At 52.0% G+C, this 18320-nt stretch overlaps 1 protein-coding gene across 3 annotated transcripts in view; it reads right to left on the bottom strand.

The window, feature by feature from the left end:
• Positions 1-15676, bottom strand: part of RASAL1 (RAS protein activator like 1) — a 31172-nt gene extending 15496 nt beyond the window's left edge. Inside the window, exons 1-4 of one of the 3 annotated variants that reach the window (XM_060193045.1) lie at positions 14949-15676; positions 11656-11712; positions 9712-9825; positions 9553-9614 (exon numbers count right to left, since the gene is read on the bottom strand). In XM_060193045.1, the coding sequence (XP_060049028.1) occupies positions 9553-9614; positions 9712-9825; positions 11656-11712; positions 14949-15013 (298 nt within the window). In that variant the 5' untranslated portion in view covers positions 15014-15676. Of the gene's footprint in view, positions 1-9552; positions 9615-9711; positions 9826-11655; positions 11713-14948 lie in introns of those variants that run through there. The other 2 variants (XM_007529432.3, XM_060193046.1) reach the window with 2 other exon arrangements.
• Positions 15677-18320: the final 2644 nt, after the last annotated feature.

The following is an 18320-nucleotide window of genomic DNA, read 5'->3' as shown; positions in this document are numbered from 1 at the left end:
GGGCAGCGACCTAGAAGGTGGTGCGGTGTGAGGTGATAACCGCTAAGCTATGGGGGAAACAGGCTGAAGGTGGTGCAGTGGATGAAATGCTGAGCTTGCAAGTATGAGGCCCTGAGTTCCACGCCAGGGTGATGCTCTGCTCCTTCCCCCCCACTCCATTTTTTTAATTAATTTTTTTATTTATTTCCTTTTCGTTGCCCTTGTTGTTTTTATTATTGTTGTAGTTATTGTTGTTGATGTCATCATTGCTGGATAGGATAGAGATAAATGGAGACAGGAGGGGAAGACAGAGAGGGAGAGAGAAAGATAGACACCTGCAGACCTGCTTTGCCACCTGTGAAGCGACTCCCCTGCAGGTAGGGAGCCAGGGGCTCGAACCGGGATCTTCATGCTGGTCCTTGCGCTTTGCACCACATGCGCTTAACCCGCTGTGCGACCACCCGACTCCCACCACCCCATTTTCTATATGATAGGACAGAGAGAAATTGAGAGGGGAGGGGAGATAGAGAGAAAGGCAGACACTACAGACCTGCTTTACCACTTGTGGAGAGTACCCGCTGCAGGTAGGGAGCAGGGTTTGAACCCGGGTCCTTGCATGGATCCTTGTATATAGTGCTATGTGCTCCCAACCAGCTGCACCACTGCCTGGCCCCCTCTGCTCTCTCTAATGAATGAAAGCCTGTGGGGAGGGTTGTCTCTCTGTTTTAATCTAGGACATTCTTGTCTGTGGCCAGTATTCTCTTCCTGAACCAAGTTCCCTCTCTCTCTACCTCTCTTCTTTGAAAACATCACTCTGCCAGGGACCAGGTGGTACCACACCCAGTTGAGCGCACACATTACCATGCATAAGGACCCAGGTTCAAGCCCCTGGTCCCCACCTGCAAGGGGGAAACCTCACAAGTGGTGAGGCAAAGCTACTGGAATCAGTCAGTCTCTCTCTCCCCCTCTCTCTCCCCCCTTTCCTCCCTCCCTCCCCTCTCAATTTATCTCTGTCTCTATTCTATAAATAAATAAATAAATAAATAAATAAATACTAAAAGCAATAATAATGTTGTAGAACTCGATTCTGAAGTCTCTGTGGGTCTAAAGCTTACTGTTCCTCTAACTCTCACAGTTATCCATTTTTCTGTGTGTGTGTGTGTGTGTGTGTGTGTGTGTGTGTGTGTGTGTGTGTGTGTGTGTGTGTCTCCCCAAAGATCCCCCCGGGCCAGGAAGTCATATTTGATGGACCTGACTGTGGGGGAAACCCAGGGGCTGTCCACCTCAAGAGGAGGGGGACCACTTCCTGTAGGACTACTTCCTGTAGAACTCTGCAGGAGTCAAGTGCTCCCCACCTCCTATCAGGGTGCAGCTCGTGGTGAGTGGGCACACTGAGGACTTGTCCTCCTTTCCAGCACCTGTTAGGAATCTAGCCGCACTGCTAGGTGGCCCAGGGAAGCTTCAGAGCACCCAGCCTCCAGGCCCCCAGGAGGTTCAGCTCTCTCTAGCTCACCACTCCCCAACCCCACGTCCAAATGTTCTCCCCATCTCGCTGTGACTGCTAACTCATGTCCCCACATCTACCCTGTCCCACAAGGATTCAGTGCCCACAAGGCATCCAGGGTCTGCCAACAGCAAATTACTCTCTGTCACTCAACCTCCACTACTGTGGCAGCCAACCCTTCACTGTATTGCTCAAGGAGTATCAAGGAGTATAGGTCCCTAGTGCTTCCCCAAGAAAATCCAGTGGGCCCCTCAGGCATCCCCAACCGATCCCCCCACCCCACCTTCATCCCTGTGCTGCTGCTGGCCTGGCCCACAACTAACCCAAGAGGAGAATCCACAGCATCTTTGCCATAGCTCCTCTAAAGACCAGCTTATTTCCCCTTCCTCCAGGAAGCTTTCCTTGGTCATATTAGTCATTACTGCCCTTCTGTCCTCACCCCCTGTCATGCAGGTGACAGTAATGTTCTACATACCCTCACTCCTCTATTCCTGTCCTGTTAAAGAAGCAAAATGTACCCACTTGCAGACATTCAAAAAGTGTCTTTTCCTTTTCCTTTTTTTTAGACCACAGAGAGAGACAGAGAGGCCACAGCACTGAAGCTTCCTTCAGTAATGGGAGCCTCACTCAAACCTGGGCCATGCACATGGCAAAGCAATGCATTACCCAAGTGAGCTGTTTCACCTGCTCCAGTGTCTTTTCTTGTTATGCTGAGCTGACTTCTTTCATTCAAATTGACAGAGAGACAGAGAGAAAAGGAGAGATATCACAGGGCCAGGACCCCCGCCACCAGCACCACCAAAGTGGTATCCCATGTGGTGCTGGGCTCTGATTCAGACCAGGCACCTACCAAGACCGGCATGCAGTCATCCTGGTGAGCTCTGTCTCTGGCCCCACTCAGGGGGGGCTCACTTCTCCTCTTGCTCCCTGCTATGTGGGTGTCCTGTTTTTTCCTCCTGCTCCTTACACTCCTTAAAGGAGGAACCCAAGCTTCATCCATTTGATCCCGCCCCCCCTGGGGTGGGTGTTGGAGGACCACTGTATACAACTCTGTGGACAGGTTCAGAACCCAGGATAACACTGTCAGGCTGGAGTAGTGGCTCTGACTGTGGACTCTGAAAGGGAGTTGGGCAATAGCAGTGGGTTAAGCACAGGTGGCGCAAAGCCCAAGGACTGGTTAGGATCCCAGTTCGAGCCCCTGGCTCCCCACCTGCAGGGGAGTCGCTTCACAGGCGGTGAAGCAGGTCTGCAGGTGTCTCTCTATCTCCCCCTTCTCTCTCAATTTCTCTCTGTCTCTATCCAATAACAAATAAATAAAAAATAAAATAAAATAAAAAACCCACGATGGGGAGGGGCGCCCAGCCAGGATCCTCACCTCTCCAAGCCTCACTGCCATCAGCTTCAATGTCAGAACATTCTATGACTTACGTCACTCAGTGCTGTAGAGACTTAGTATCCTGCCTGGCACACAGTCTGTCCTCACCAAATAGCATCAAGATTGCCATGGTGACCACATAGTAGGTTTTCATCTCATTACATCAATGATAAAATATACCACTCAATAAGTGTTGTCAGGACAACTATTTGTCACCTAGACACAAAGCAATACCAAGTTCAGTCCCTAGTCCATACTTTGGACCTAGATGAGTTACAAATAGACTAGAGAATTGACAGTATGGATTGAAACAAACTATTGCTAGGGGAAAACACATCTTAAAAAGTGCCGATGGGGTTTACAGTCTACAATATTTATACACCTTTCCCATATTTAGGAGCTACTCTCTTCCCTGATCCAGCTTTCTGGTCCTTTTTCCAGCCAAGACATCATCTCCCTAGACAATAACTTGGATCCACCTGAATATCAGATGTCAGGCTCAGGGAAAGAAAAAAAAAACTAGTATAGTCACAGGCCCTTTGGAATATAACTAAAATAGGACTACTAGCTATCTACAAAACGGAAACCCCAAAATCTTCATCTGCACTATATCAGCCTTTAGGTTCATGATTAGTCAACAACTTGTTTGGCTTTATATACTAACTCTCTTTTCAGCCACCAGGTTCCAGATGCTAGCATGATGCCAACCAGACTTCCCTGGACAGATAACCCCACCAATGTGTCCTGGAGCCCTACTTCCCCAGAGCCCCGCCCCACTAGGGAAAGAGAGATACAGCCTGGGAGTATAGATCAACCTATCAATGCCCATGTTCAGCGGGGAAGCAATTACAGAAGCCAGACCTTCCACCTTCTGCATCCCACAATGACCTTGGGTCCATACTCCCAGAAGGATAAAGAATAGGAAAGCTGGGAGTTGGGCGGTAGCGCAGCAGGCTAAGCGCACATGGTGCGAAGCACAAGGACCGGCATAAGGATCCTGGTTTGAGCCCCCGGCTCCCCACCTGCAGGGGAGTCGCTTCACAGGCGGTGAAGCAGGTCTGCAGGTGTCTGTCTTTCTCTCCCCCTCTCTGTCTTCCCCTCCTCTCTCCATTTCTCTCTGGCCTATCCAACAACAACAACATCAATAACAACAACAACAATAATAACTACAACAATACAACAACAAGGGCAACAAAAGGAAAGAAAGAAAGAAAGAAAGAAAGAAAGAAAGAAAGAAAGAAAGAAAGAAAGAAAAGGAAAGCTATCAGGGGAGGGGACAGGATACAGAGTTCTGATGGTAGAAATTGTATAGAGTTGTACCCCTCTTATCCTATGGTTTTGTCAATGTTTCCTTTTTATAAATAAAAAATAAAATAAAGTGAAAGAAATAAAAAAAAGTACATAAGACATTCTCTAATTAGTCTCAATTTTAAAAATATGCATGTGGTCCGGGAGGTGGCGCAGTGGATAAAAGCATCAGACTCTCAAGCATGAGGTCCCGAGTTCAGTCCCTAGCAGCACATGTACCAGAGTGATGTCTGGTTCTTTCTCTCTCTCCTCCTATCTTTCTCATTATAAATAAATAAAATCTTTTTTTTAGTGTGTGTATGGGGGGGCTGGGCAGTAGCACACTGGGTTAAGCACACATAGTACGAAGTGCAAGGACCTGGGCAAAGATCCAGGTTCAAGTCCCCAGTTCCCCACTTACGGGGGTGGGGGTTTCACTTCACAGTAGTGAGGCAGGTCTTCAGGTGTCTACCCTCCTCTCTCAGTTTCTCTCTCTCCTATCCAATAAAATGGAAAAAATGGCCACCAGGTCCAGTGGATTCATAGCGCCAGCACTGAGCCTCAGAGATAGGCCTGGAGGGAAAAAAAATGTGCATGACAGTGTGCACAAGACAGAGAAGTAAGTTCAGATTTTTTCCCTGTCACCCTTTCTTAATAATAATGAATAATACTGAAAAAAAAATAAATGAATGCCAACCTAAAAATAAATAAAAAATGGTTTAGTCTTAGAGTTGGGAGTAAGTTAAGAAACAAAATAGGGGCTGGGCAGTAACACACTGGGTTAGGAGCACGTGGTGGGAAGCACAAGGACAGGCACAAGGATCTTGGTTTGAGCCCTTGGTTTCCCATCTGCAGAGGGGTCGGTTCACAAGCAGTGAAGCAGGTCTGCAGATGTCTTTTTCTCCCCTTCTCTGTCTCCCTCTCCTCTCTCAATTTTTCTCTCTGTCTTACCTTCAGCAACAACTATAATGGGAAAAGGTTGGCCTCCAGGAGCAGTGGATTTGTAATGTAGGCACTGAGCCCCAGTTATAACCCCGGAGACAAAAAAAAGAAAGAAAAAAAAAAAGATGAAGCTGAGTACAGGAAAATAGATATGTGGGGGGTGGTGGTGGTAAGCAAAGTCAAAATATAAGCAGAAAAGGCAGAAAAGCAGTTGTATCTAATATGATGAAGAGGTGTTTGCTTTAATGTGTAAAGAGTGTTTACAAATCACTAAGAAAAGGCAAACAAAAGGGGAGGAGTAAATAGTCAATATGAATAGGCAACAGGAAATGAAATAAATGATAAATACATTAAAAAGTTTTCTCTCGGGAGTCTGGCTGTAGTGCAGTGGGTTAAGCGCAGGTGGTGCAAAGCTCAAGAACCAGTGTAAGGATCCTGGTTCAAGCCCCTGGCTCCCCACCTGCAGGGGAGTCATTTCAAGGGTGATAAAGCGGGTCTGCAGGTGTCTATCTTTCTCTCCCCCTCTCTGTCTCTCCTTCCTCTCTTCATTTCTCTCTGCCCTATCCAACAACCACATCAATAACAACAATAATAACTACAATGATAAAACAGCAAGAGCAACAAAAGGGAATAAATAAATAAATTTTTTTAAAAAGTTTTCACTCCTAGAGAATGCAAAATAACCTAAGAGACTTCTTAAAAGTCAAAACACTGTCAATCTCAAAAGTTTGGTCACTATTGGCAAAGATGTGGGGCATGTAAACTGTGACCTCCTCTCCAGGGAGGGTAATTTAGCAACACGTATCAAACATGCTCCTCTGAGTAGTCTTTGATCCAGCAAGTGCAGCTCTAGGGAATTACTGAACTGGCTGAGTAAACCTCCTTGTGTGTGAGGTGGTGTTTGCCCAAGTCTGCTCACTGCAGCACGGTGGGAATCAGGTCAAGACCACAGCCAGCTCAGCCATGAATGAGAAGCTATCAAATCACAGGCAGGACACCTGCACTGCAAAGTGTCACCAAGTCACACACAGGCCACAGCCTGCAGAGGGGAGTGGGCAACAACAGGGAAAGAGCTCCAAGGTCGCCAGGCTGGACAAATGACACCCAGAGGATGCTCGGGACAGGAGAGAAACAGAGAGAAACTCCCAGAAAGCAGCATCCACAGCGGATGGGGGAGCTACTGGCTAGAATGCTGGCACCAGCTAGTATCTTCCTGACCTAGACAAGCCCTGTGAGTCTCTGGGCTCAGCACAAAGGGGGTCTTATAAAGGCATCTACCTCAGCATCCCAGGAGGTGACGCTGTGACTGACCACTGGACACAGAAGCAAAAGGTCCTGGGTTTGATCCCAGACATCACATGTGCTACAGTGATGCTCTGTTTCTCTCCCTGTCTCACAAATTAGATGACAGATAGGTAGATAGATAGATAGATAGATAGATATGTAGATAGATAGGTAGATAGATAGATAGATAGACAGACAGATAGATATGGGACAGGCAGTGTTGTACCTGGTTAATCACACACATTACAGTGAGCAAGGACCCGGGTGCAAGCCCCTGGTCCCCACCTGGCGGGGGAAAGCTTCATGAGTGGTGAAACAAGGCTGCTCATGTCTCTCTGTCTCTCCCTCTCTATCTCCCTCACCCCTTCTCAATTTCTCTCTGTCGCTATGAAATAATAGACAAAGATCAAAATTTTTAAAAAGATAAAAATACTCTTTAAAAGATAACCTACTTTACAAGTTAGAAATCCAACAAAAGTAGGTTTTCTCTTTAAAATTTTTATTTTGAGGACTGGGGAGATAGCATAATGGTTATGCAAAAAGTCGTTCATGCCTGGGGCACCAAAGGTCCTAAATTCAATCTCCAGAACCATCATAAGCCAGAGTTGAGAAGTGCTCTGGGGAAAAAAATAATAAAATAATATATATTGTTTCATTTTAATGAGTGAAACAGAGAGAGGGAAAGAGAGATACAGAGAGAAAGATACACACACACACACACAGAGAGAGAGAGAGAGAGAGAGAGAGGGACCGACCGACCAGAGCACTGTTCAGCTGTGGTTTATGGTGGTACTGGGGATTGAACCTGGGACTTTGTAGCCTCAGGCATGAAAACTGTTTTGTTTATTTGTTTGTTTGTTGTCACATAACCATCACATATATTATTTGGGTGTTCTCATCAAAGTAGAAAAATTAGGGCCAGGCAGTGGTGCTCCTGGTAGAAACACATGTTACAATTCACAAGGACCCAAGTTCAAACCTGTAGTCCCCACCTGCAGGTGGGAAGTTTCACAAGTGGTAAAAAGTAGGTCTGCAGGTGTCTCTCTTTCTCTCCCCCCTCTATCTCCTTCTTCCCTCTTTCTCAGTCTCTGTCCAATTAATTAAACATTTAAAAAATATATATAGAAATCAAGCTTCAGGAGACCTCTGTCATCTTACAGATCGGGACTCTGAAATTGGAATCCTTCACCACCTCATTTAGGCCACACCCCCAGTGGGGTCTGGATAAGAGCAAGCCTCCTTGCCCCTTTAGAGTGTGACTCTCAGTTGGCACACTGAGTAGTGGCCAATAATCCCTATTATTCGATGGTTACATGAAGCAGAGGCAAGAGACACCCCTTCCCAGAGGTCGCCGTGCTTGCCTCTGCTCGTCAACAACACTCACTCAGAATGTTAGCTTGAGATGGCCTTGATTTTATAAAACCTCCAAATAAGATGCATTTTAAATGTTTTTATATTTATTTATTTGTTTATTTATTCCCTTTTTTTGCCCTTGTTTTATCATTGTTGTGGTTATTGTTGTTGTTATTGATGTCGTTGTTGTTAGATAGGACAGAGAGAAATGGAGAATGGAGGGGAAGACAGAGAGGAGGAGAGAAAGATAGACACCTGCAGACCTGCTTCACCGCCTGTGAAGCGACTCCCCTGCAGGTGGGGAGCCGGGAGCTTGAACTGGGATCCTTATGCCAGTGCTTGCGCTTTGTGCCACTTGCGCTTAACACACTGCACTACCACACGACCATAAGATACATTTTTAAATAGGATTGTTCAAAGCCAGTAAGTGTTACATATTGTTTTAGGAAGAAGCTCTTTGTTTGGTATTTTAACCAGCTAAGCAACGGCGCCTTGTTTGATTTTAATCAGTTTTATGCTTCCTTGTGCCTGCTCAGTAGTGAGAAAAGCACTGTTTACTACAAATAAATCTACTCATATATGTGTTTGAGTAGATGATAAACAGGCTGACAGTCTGGGGCTGGGGAGACAGAATAATGGTTCTGCAATAGATATTTATACCTGAGTCTAAGGCCCCCAGGTTCAATTCCCTAAACCCCATAAACCAGAACTGAGCAGTCCTCTGATAAAAAAGAAATGATGGGTATTATTGGGAAGGTGGGACACAGAACTTTGGTGGGTGGGTGTGGTGTGAAACTACATACCCCGTAAACCTACAATCTCGTAACCCACTATTTTTTTAAACTTATTTATTTTATTTATTCCCTTTTGTTGTCCTTGTTGTTTTATTGTTGTTGTTATTGATGTTGTTGTTGGATAGGACAGAGAGAAATGGAGAGAGGAAGGGAAGACAGAGAAGGGGAGAGAAAGACACCTGCAGACCTGCTTCACTGCCTGTGAAGCGACTCCCCTGCAGGTGGGAAGCCGGGGTCTAGAACTGGGATCCTTAAGCCGGTCCTTGCACTTTGCACCACCTGTGCTTAACCCGCTGTGCTACAGCCCTACTCCCGTAACCCACTATTTTTTAATGGCTTGGGAAAAAAAAAATAAGTAGAATCTGTCTCGGGGTCCAGGAGACAGCTCTCCTATCCAGTAGTGTGCACACTATACCATTTCCAAGGACCTGGGTTCAAGACCCTGGCCACCCAAGGGAGCACCACACTAAAAGGGGGGGCCTACTTTGTGAGCAGTGGGACAGTGCTAGGCGTCTCTCCTTTTCTCCCTCTCTGTCTCTCACTGCAGCAGAATTGCACAAGTGCAAACCCCTGGCAGTAAATAAACAAACTCTTTCTAGAAGCTTCCACTGAGAAACTAACAGTAGCTGGCGGGGGGGGGGGGGGGGAGGGGGGGGGCTGAGCCACCTGTGAGCACGGTCCCGGGTAGAGAAGGAGCCATTCAACAAGTGAACTGAAACTATCACAACCAGGGGCTGGGCTTGGCATATCTGATAGAGCACACGGGTTACCATGCACAAGGACTCAGGTTCGAGTCCACGGTCCCCACCTGTGGGGGGGGGGGGGAAGGAGCTTCACAACCAGTGAAGCGGTATTGCAAGGGTCTCTCTCTGTCTCCCCCCTCTCTATGGTCCCAAGCCCTCTCAAGTTCTGTCTCTGTCCAAAATAAATAATATATTTTTTAAAAGGCTCCTAAAGGTTCTAGGGTCCTTGCACCTCAACCACTCCTGCAAACACCCCACTCTAAGCACCCCCTCGCTGGGCCCCTCACCCACCTCGGGGGTCTGCTGTGATCTCCCCCCGGGTCAGCAAGATCTTGCCAATGATGTCGTCGTGCCTGTAGAAGATCCAGGTCAGGGGCTCCACCCACAAGGGACAGGCAGGTGCCTGGGACTGGCTGGTGGGGGGCTGGGCAGGGCTCCCCGAGCACGCACCCCACCGTGTCCTCATCCAGCACGTAGAAGGCCAGGTGGTGGAAATCCAGTGGCAGGTGTACCGTGTACTCCTCACCCCAGAACGGGCTCAGGCTGCGCCAGACTGTGGCTGTCCTACATGGGGGGTGGGGGGGACAGGGCTGAGCATCTCAGAGACCTGGGGCCGGGGGTGCTTGATCCCCTGCTCTCGTGGCCCCTGGGGAAGGCCCTCAGCACCCAGCTAGGTCGGGGCAGGTGGGGTTGGGGAGGCTTCCTGCAGGAGCCTGTCAAGCAAAGGGAGAGTGAAGATGAGGACAAGTGCTCCAGATGACTGGAGGGGTATGTGTAAAGGCCCTGGGGCAGGAATGAGTGCAGAGACTGAAGAGCAGGAAGCTACAGGATGGGAAAGGGGGGGGTAACATGAAGGGGGCAGGAGACCATGAGGACAGAAAGCCCCAGAGCAAGTGGTCAGCAAAGGAGGACCACAGAGGGGTCAGGAGCCTGGACATGCACACACAGCCTCTTCCCCCGGGGCCCAGAAGACTTTCACCCAACAGGGAAGGAAGAATCCTTGCAGAAGATACATCTGCATCAGGGGATAGAGTGCGGTCCCTGCACCTCCCCATCCAACCCCTTCCTTCCGCCACACTCATCCTCAACCAAGACTGAGCACATGGGCCAGACCGTGGCACACCCAGTAGAGCAAATGTATCACCATACTCAAGGACCTGGGTTCAAGCCCCCCACACCTGTCCCCACTGCAGAGGGGAAGTGAAGCAGAGGTACAGGTGTGTGTGTGTGTGTGTGTGTGTGTGTGTGTGTGTGTGTGTGTGTCTCCCCCCTCTCAACTTCTGTCTCTATTAAATAAAATTTTATTATCTTTATTTATTTATTGAATAGAGACAGCCAGACATTGAGATGGGAGGGGTGACAGGGAAAGAGACAGAGAGACACCTGCAACACGGCTTCACCACTCACAAAATTTTCCCCCTGCAGGTGGGGACCAGGGGCTTGAACCTGTGTCCTTCCACATTGTGAAATATATGCTCAACCAGGTACACCACCACCCGGTCCCTAAATAAATATTTTTTAAAGATGGAGGACGCGTGTGTTCCCATCCTCCCAATCCCCTCACAGCCAGGGGCACCCCCAGCAGGGGAACCCTCAGATCTTCTTCCCCAACCTGGCCTTTTCCCAGCTAGAAGTCCCCTATTCGTGGACCAAAAACCAGAGTCCAAATACAGGGAGACAGCAAGCTGGGGTCACACAGAAAAGCCATCCACCAGCCTGGGGGAGTCAGAGTTTGGTGGGGGTGGGGGGTAGATGTGTACAGGGAGGATGGGGGAGGAGTCTGCTGGGGTGCGTCAAGATGGCCCCGCCCCCATGCCGCTCCCAGCCCATCTGGTCCAGGAGCATCCTGTATCCTGCCATCTCCATAGCAACCCAGCCTCAGCCGCCTGCCCCCCTCCAGCCTGAGGGGGTGGGAACACCCACAGCCCACCCCGTGCCCCCCTCCAGATTCACCTACACACCCGACAGCTTCACTTGCTCACACACCCCACATAAGCCAACGATGGCCCACGCATGAACATACAAGGTGTGCGGCTGAGCCCCAGGCCTGACACCCCAAAGAGCAGCGCCCCAGACTCCCACGTGCTCCCCCCCCCCCAGCTGGACACGTGCTCACACGTGGTGCCCGCAGCACCAGCAGGCCCGGAACCAGTGGCCCAGCCAAGCGTGAGCACCCACCCCCAGCCACCGTGGGTGGCACCGGCTGGCGGTGCTGACTCAGCCCAGACGGAGGACCTAGCCAGGGCTGGCGGGAAGGCGTCCACGAGGTGGGGACAGGCCCCAAATCCCCAGAGCCTCCTTTCAATGCCGATGACTGGGACTCCAGGGGTCAGATGGGGGTCCCTCTCCTCCCCCGCCCCTGCCCCTCTCTGCCCCAGCGTCCTCACACCTCACCTGGCTACCACCTCGTCGTCCACTTTTACGATGCAGTAGGGGTCACTGCTACCCGACCTGTGGAGAAAGGAGTGTCAGCAGGGGTGGTGGAAACCCAGAGAGGGCAGGGCACTGGCCCAAGGTCAGACAGCAAATTCATGGAGAGAAGGGACCTATCAGGGGACCACAGTGCAAGCACCCACAGAAACAGAACACAGCAGTGTGAAGCCACAAAGCTCGTCACTGACCTGCGTGGCCCAGACTGGGTGCTGTGGAGAGTCGCCCCTGCTTCTGCCAACTGCCAGCTGTGTCTCCCTACAAATGCCTCAGTTTCCCCTCTGCCAGCCTCAGTTAAATGGAGTGCAATGGAAACCACACCCCCAAGACTGTCTGAGAAATCACAGAAAGTTCTCAGGTGACTCTCACTGCAGGTGTCCAGACCTCAGAAAGCAACAGAGCAGAGGAGCCTGAGCCAACAGCTCCACCCCCCCTTCAAAATAAGAGTCCTGGTTCAGTAGAGACAACATAGTGGTTATGCAAAGAGATTCATGCTTGAAAAGTCCCAGGTTCAATCCCCAAACCACTATAAGCCAGAGCTAAGCAGTGCTCTAGAAAAAAAAAGGGGGGAAGGTCGGGTGGTAGTGCAGTGGGTTAAGCGCACATGGCACTAAGCTCAAGGACTGGAGGAAGGACTCCTGTTCGAGCCCCTAGCTCACCACCTGCAGGGGCATCGCTTCACAAGTGGTGAAGCAGGCCTGCAGGTGTCTGTCTTTCTCTCCCCCTCTCTGTCTTCCCCTTCTCTCTCCATTTCTCTCTGTCCTATCCAACAACAATGACATCAATAACAACAATAATAACCATAACAATGATAAAACAATAAGGGCAACAAAAGGGGAAAATATAGCCTCCAGGAGCAGTGGATTCGTGGTGCAGGCATAATAACCCTGAAGGCAAAAAAATATATATATCCCCACACACAAGGGACATAGAACAGCTCAGCAGATAGGGTGTGAGCATGGCCCAGGTTTGAACCCAGGCACTGAATGGGAGTGCCACAGCACCAGAGGACTGCTATAATATGTCTCCCTCTCTTGTGTCTCTTTGTCTATCCAAAATAAAAAGAACCATTGATTTGGCCCAGGAGTGGTGAAACCACACATCTGTGAGACTCTGGAGACATGAGTGTAATTAATGAGTGAGTTAATGAAACTAGAAGTTAGGAGGGGTTCCTGTGTTACCCACCCCACACCCCCATCCCCTCCTGAGAGCCAAGATTCAAACCCAGGTCTTCAGGGCGCTTAGGTAAAGCTGCCTCCACACCAGCTCAGTGGCCTTCTCCAAAGGACCCTTCCCTTTGACACCACCCCCACTCAGTGCTCCCTCTGTCACCAGCCCACAGACAACTCAGGCCTCCCAAGGAGGGCACTGAGAGACCGGCCTTCTCTGTGCCTCAGTTTTCTTCTTTTTCTCCCCCAGCCCGGAGTCTGGATACTCCAAGGCCACCACTTTCCCACTGGACCCTGCCCCCTTCCAAGCTGCCTGTCATTCTCTGACGGGCTCTCTTTGACCCCTAGTACAAAAAGAGGGGCAGCTAGCCTTCACCCTCCCTGACCCAGGCCCCCCCTGGGAGCCCAGCTCAGCAGAGCTCTGACGCATGAGGGCTTATCAGACTCCCATCAGGTAGGGGCAAGGTGCCCCCACCCACACTCAGAAGGTTCCAGGCACTCCATCCTGCCAAACCCTCCACCTCTCCCATGCCCCAGACCTTGTCCCAGCCCTCACCCCAGCCCTGGCCCAGCCCCAGTGTGGGAATGCAGCCTGGCCTGTGCAGGTCCCAGCTGTATGACACCAGGCAGGTGACTCTGCCTCTCTGGGCCTGTCTGCCCAGAACAGCACAGAGAGGCCAGAGGCCAGCAGGGTTGACCAAGCATTGAGCATAGTGCCTGGCCCTCAGCAACGCAGCCGCCATCACTAATATTACCCATAATTCTGAAGTCACTGGCCTTTGCTTCTCCTGAGCTAGGCTGGACCACCTTCACCCCACCACAGACCCTCAAACCAGGGAGAATCTGGGCCCCTTTTCCTTCTGGGGGGAAATTGGACACAGCGCATGCTGGGGATGTGGGGAGACTGAGGCAGTGTGACTGATTCCCTAGCTGTAACCTCCTGCCCCCCTTGCTCCAAGGTGCCCCCACCCTTGGCTCACCCAGCTGGGTGTGGCTCACACCCTAGCAGGGGAAGTAGGTGCATGAGGAGTCACCTGCCATTCACAGAGGGTCCTCACCCAAGGCAGGGAAGGGGCTGGCGTGCAGGGACCTGGTTTTTAGAATCCCAACCTTTGTGGAGAGGGGGGCATCCACACTCCTTTGTTTCAATTGTACGTTTTGGGGGTGAGCTGGCAAAGGGGGAAGTAGCTCTCAGGAGCGCCCCCCACACCCACACACACGTGGCTGTAACGTTGGGAAGGGGGGGCTTCCTGAAACTGAAGGGCACAGCTGAGCCCCAACCTATCCCTGTCCCCCAGGCCCCAGGGGACACGCTGGTGGGGCCCCTGCCCTCCCAGCCCCTCCCTGCAGCTCCCAGAGGAAAATCAAACGCAGAGAATCAGGGTTCCAGGTCGCTGGGCGGGTGCTCTCCGAGTGTCCCACACCTGGGGGGGGAGGGACACATCCCCTTGAGGGTCCCCGGAGCAGGAGAGGGACCCTGGGACTCTCTGCTGGTCCCGCAGCTGCTGGCTCAGCTGTCGGTGAGGGTGGAGGAGGAAGCCCCAGACCCGCTGTCAGGGTCCCCCTCCTCCGTCCACATCACACCTGGCTGGGTGGAGCTCAGGGGGTGCTGACTCTGAATCTGCAGGGGCCCCACCCGGGGCTGCTGCACAAAGGGCTCAGGCCTGGCCTGGGGGGTACTGGGGCACTCTGGGAGCCATACACGTGATGCCCACAGAGGCATGCAGGGGGACCCCGGCCCAGCTCCCTGGAGCTCCCCCACCTTTCTCCCGATGGGTACCCATCCAGGCCGGACAAGACAACACCTGCCTGGACTGGGGAGCCCCCGCGCTCCCAGCTCTGGTCCCCTCTGCAGCCCTGGAGACCCCCCCCCCCAAGACATGCCCGGAACAAATATTCCCCTCCCTGGGCTGGGCATCTGCTAAGTGTGGGCGCACCCTCCCACCAGGTTACCTGGGGGTCTCTAGCCCGCTTATGCAAGTCTGCCCAATGTGGGGAGTGTCCCAAGCTTGGGCCCTGCAGCCCCCACCCAGGCCCCCTTCTGGTCCCCTGGGCCCCCACCCCTCAGCCCTCCGGCCCCCCACTCACACGTCCTTGGCGGGCAACGCGCGACCCTCCACCACGCGAACATTGAGGCAGCTGCTCCTGGCCATGGCGCCCCAAACTTTCCTGCGGCGAGGCTGCCCCTGGGGGGGCTCTACATACCCCCCGGGCTCCCCACTGGGCAGGCACGTCCCGGGAAGGAAGCGCAGGCTGAGGGGTGTCTGGGAGGGGCGCCCCTGGACTCCACAGGTAGCAGCGCCAGCAGCAGGCAGAGCGCACCCGGGTCCTGCCTCCCGCTCCCAGCTCCCGGGGTGGGGGTGCTCCCCACAACCCCGCCTCCCGGGGTCCCCGCCTGCCCTCCCCCGGCCTCCCGTGCACGCCCCCTGCCGGCGTCCAGGCGACCCTGCCGCGAAGACCTAGAGCTGCCTGCTGGAGCTGGGGCGTCGGGGGCGGGGGCTGGCGGGCGGGGGCCAGGGGGTCCCCCTTCGATGGGCGTGGCCGCGGCGACTGTCACCTGCTGGCCTGCCTCCCACCACGTTCACACCTCCCGGCTCCCCTCGCGGCCTGGCTGCAGAGTCGCACTGTCCCGGGATGGGGAACTGAAGGGAGGGGGCAGCTCAGACACCCGGGGGTCCCCTAACACCCCCGTGCATCTCCTCCTCGTCTCCCAGGGAGCCTGGGCTTGAGGCGGCGGCGCCCACGTCACGGGCTGGCACTGCGGGGGCGGCCGCCGTGGCCGGAGGGGGAGGGGAGGCTGGCAGGAGCCGCGGGCGCTGCGACTGTCATCCACCGCGGCCCGTCCCCTCACCCTGCACCCCGGGGTCACCCCACCGTCCCTGTAGCTCTGCGCTGGACCCTGAGGCCCCTGTTTCCTGCTCCGGGAAATTGAGTCTGGGAGGGGTGGAGCTTGGCAGCTGGGAGCTTTGCGGTCCAGACCTGAGCCCTGGCTGTGCATGGGGTGGCTGTGTGGCCCCAGGCAAGTCGCTCGACCTCTCTGTGCCTTCTTTGGATGTTTTTTTTTTTCCACCTCTTCATTGAGGAACAAAGCAGTAGCTCACTCGAGGACTCTGAGTGAATAAAAGAAGGTCGAGACATGTTTCACAACATCACAAACTTTCCCAAAGTGATGACTGCTGTCCTTCAAGGTGCGGCTCAAACGCCACCTATCCTGGGAAGTCCTCCAGGACTCCTTCCCGCCCTTTCTCTTCCACAGCTCCCTGGTGATGCATTTTTCAAATGTCGGGTGAGGACTGACTAGCCGCAATGTCCTGCGTCGGCTGGAGCAGACTCAATCATTCTTTATCACCACGAGTTTGCTCACGGGCCTGGGAGCTCTGGGAAGGGCTGGCAACTCGCCTAAGGTGCTGGGGTCAACCGGGACTGAGAAGTAGGGAGAAGGTCACTGTAGAATAAGCCCACACCCAGACCAGCAGGACAGGATCAGGAAAAGCCCTGCCCAGGCTCAGGAGAACCCCAACATCTGTTGCCCAGCTCCCTCCTGGAATCCCACCAACCACCCAGCCAGGCAGATGAGGGCCTCTCTCCCCAGGGAAGCACTATCTAGGGACTCTCAGCCCCCCAAGACTGCACCTGAGTAAGCTCCCCTGGAAATGGGGTCGAGGGGCTGGGCCTCAGGCTAAGCACTATTGCAAAACCTTTAGTTTGGGGGTTCCTGGGAGTAACTTAATGTCCCATCCTCTCTGTCAGCCACCCACATTCTCACTGAGGGAGAGAGGAAGCTACAGGGGCCCAGACCCAAGCATCCCACCCATCCACCTAGGTGGGAGCTATTGACTAACTCTATAGAAACATTTTATTTGGGAATCGGGCAGTAGCACAGTGGGTTAAGTGCAGGTGGTGCAAAATGCCAAAGATTGGCACAAGGATCCCGGTTGGAACCCCCAGCTTGCCACCTGCAGGGGAGTCATTTCACAAGTGGTGAAGCAGGTCTGTAGGTGTCTATCTTTCTCTCCACCTCTCTGTCTTCCCCTCCTCTCTCCATTTCTCTCTGTCCTAGCCAACAATAATGACATCAATAACAACAATAGTAACTACAACAATAAAACAAGGGTAACAAAAGGGAATAAATAAATATTTTTAAAAAACATTTTATTTAGGGACTGGGCAGTAGTGTACCAGATTGAGAGCACACATTACCATGCGCAAAGACCCAGGTTCAAACCCCCAGTCCCTACCTGCAGGGAGAAGTTTCACAAGTGGTGAAGCAGTGCTGCAGGTGAGTGTGTCTCTCCCTCTCTATTTCCCCTTACCTATCAATTTCTCTCGGTCTTATCAAATATTTTTTAAAAGGGAAAAAAGGAAAAGGAAAGAAAAAGGCCTCCAAGAGTGACGGATTCATCCTGCAGGCACTAAGCTCCAGCTATAAACCTAGTAGTAATATATGTGTTTGGATAGAGACAGAGAAATTGAGAGGGAGGAGGGAGAAAGAGAGACATCTACAGACCTGCTTCACCACTCATGAAGCCTCCTCCCTGCAGGGGGGGGTGAGGGGCTTGAACCCAAGTCCTTGAGCATCATAAAGTGTGTACAAATGGAGACATTACCACCAGCCCCTGACTTGTTTTCTTTTTAGATAAAGACAGAGAGGCAGAGAATGAAAGAGACCACAGCACCAAAGCTTCCTTCAGTGCAGTGGAGGGTGAATTTGAATCTGGGTCAAGCACATGGCAAAGCAGCACACTGTCCAAGTGAGTTATTTTTCCAGCTCTGCCTTTATTTATTTGTTTGTTTGTTTGTTTATTTTGCCACCATACCAGTGTGTTTTGTGCCTAGATGATTCCACCACTCCTGGAAACCACTTTTTCCCTTTCCCTTCTTTTTTTTTAAATCTTTTTGTTTATATTTGGGGGGGGGGTTATCGCTGGGGCTCAGTGCCTGCACTACAAATCCACCACTCCTGGAGGCTATTTTTTCCCTTCTATTGCCCTTGTTGTATATTGTTATTATTGTTGTTGTTGCTGTCATTGTTATTGGATAGGACAGAGAGAAATGGAGAGAGTAGGAGGAAGACAGAGAGGGGGAGAGAAAGACAGACACCTGCAGACCTGCTTCAAGGCTTGTGAAGTGACCCCCCCTTATAGGTGGGGAGCCAGGGGCTCAAACCAGGATGCTTATGCTGGTCCTTGTGCTTTGAGTCATATACGCTTAACCCACTGCGCTAACACCCAAACCCCTCCCTTTTCTGACAGAGTGAGAGACAAAGAGCAAGAAGGAGAGAGAGAGACAGCGAAAGACAAACACCCGCAGCACTGCTTCACGGCTCATGAATATCCACCCACAAACACCCAGGTGGGACTGGGTCTCCATGCATGCTAGCGTGTGTGCTCTCCTATGTGACCACTGCCCGGCCAAAAGCTGGCTGACCCTTTTCTCCCAAGATCTTGCAGAGAACTCTGA

Source organism: Erinaceus europaeus, chromosome 6 (genome assembly GCF_950295315.1).
Source record: "Erinaceus europaeus chromosome 6, mEriEur2.1, whole genome shotgun sequence".
NCBI lineage: Eukaryota > Metazoa > Chordata > Mammalia > Eulipotyphla > Erinaceidae > Erinaceus > Erinaceus europaeus.
This window is presented reverse-complemented; position numbering and strand designations above follow the sequence as displayed.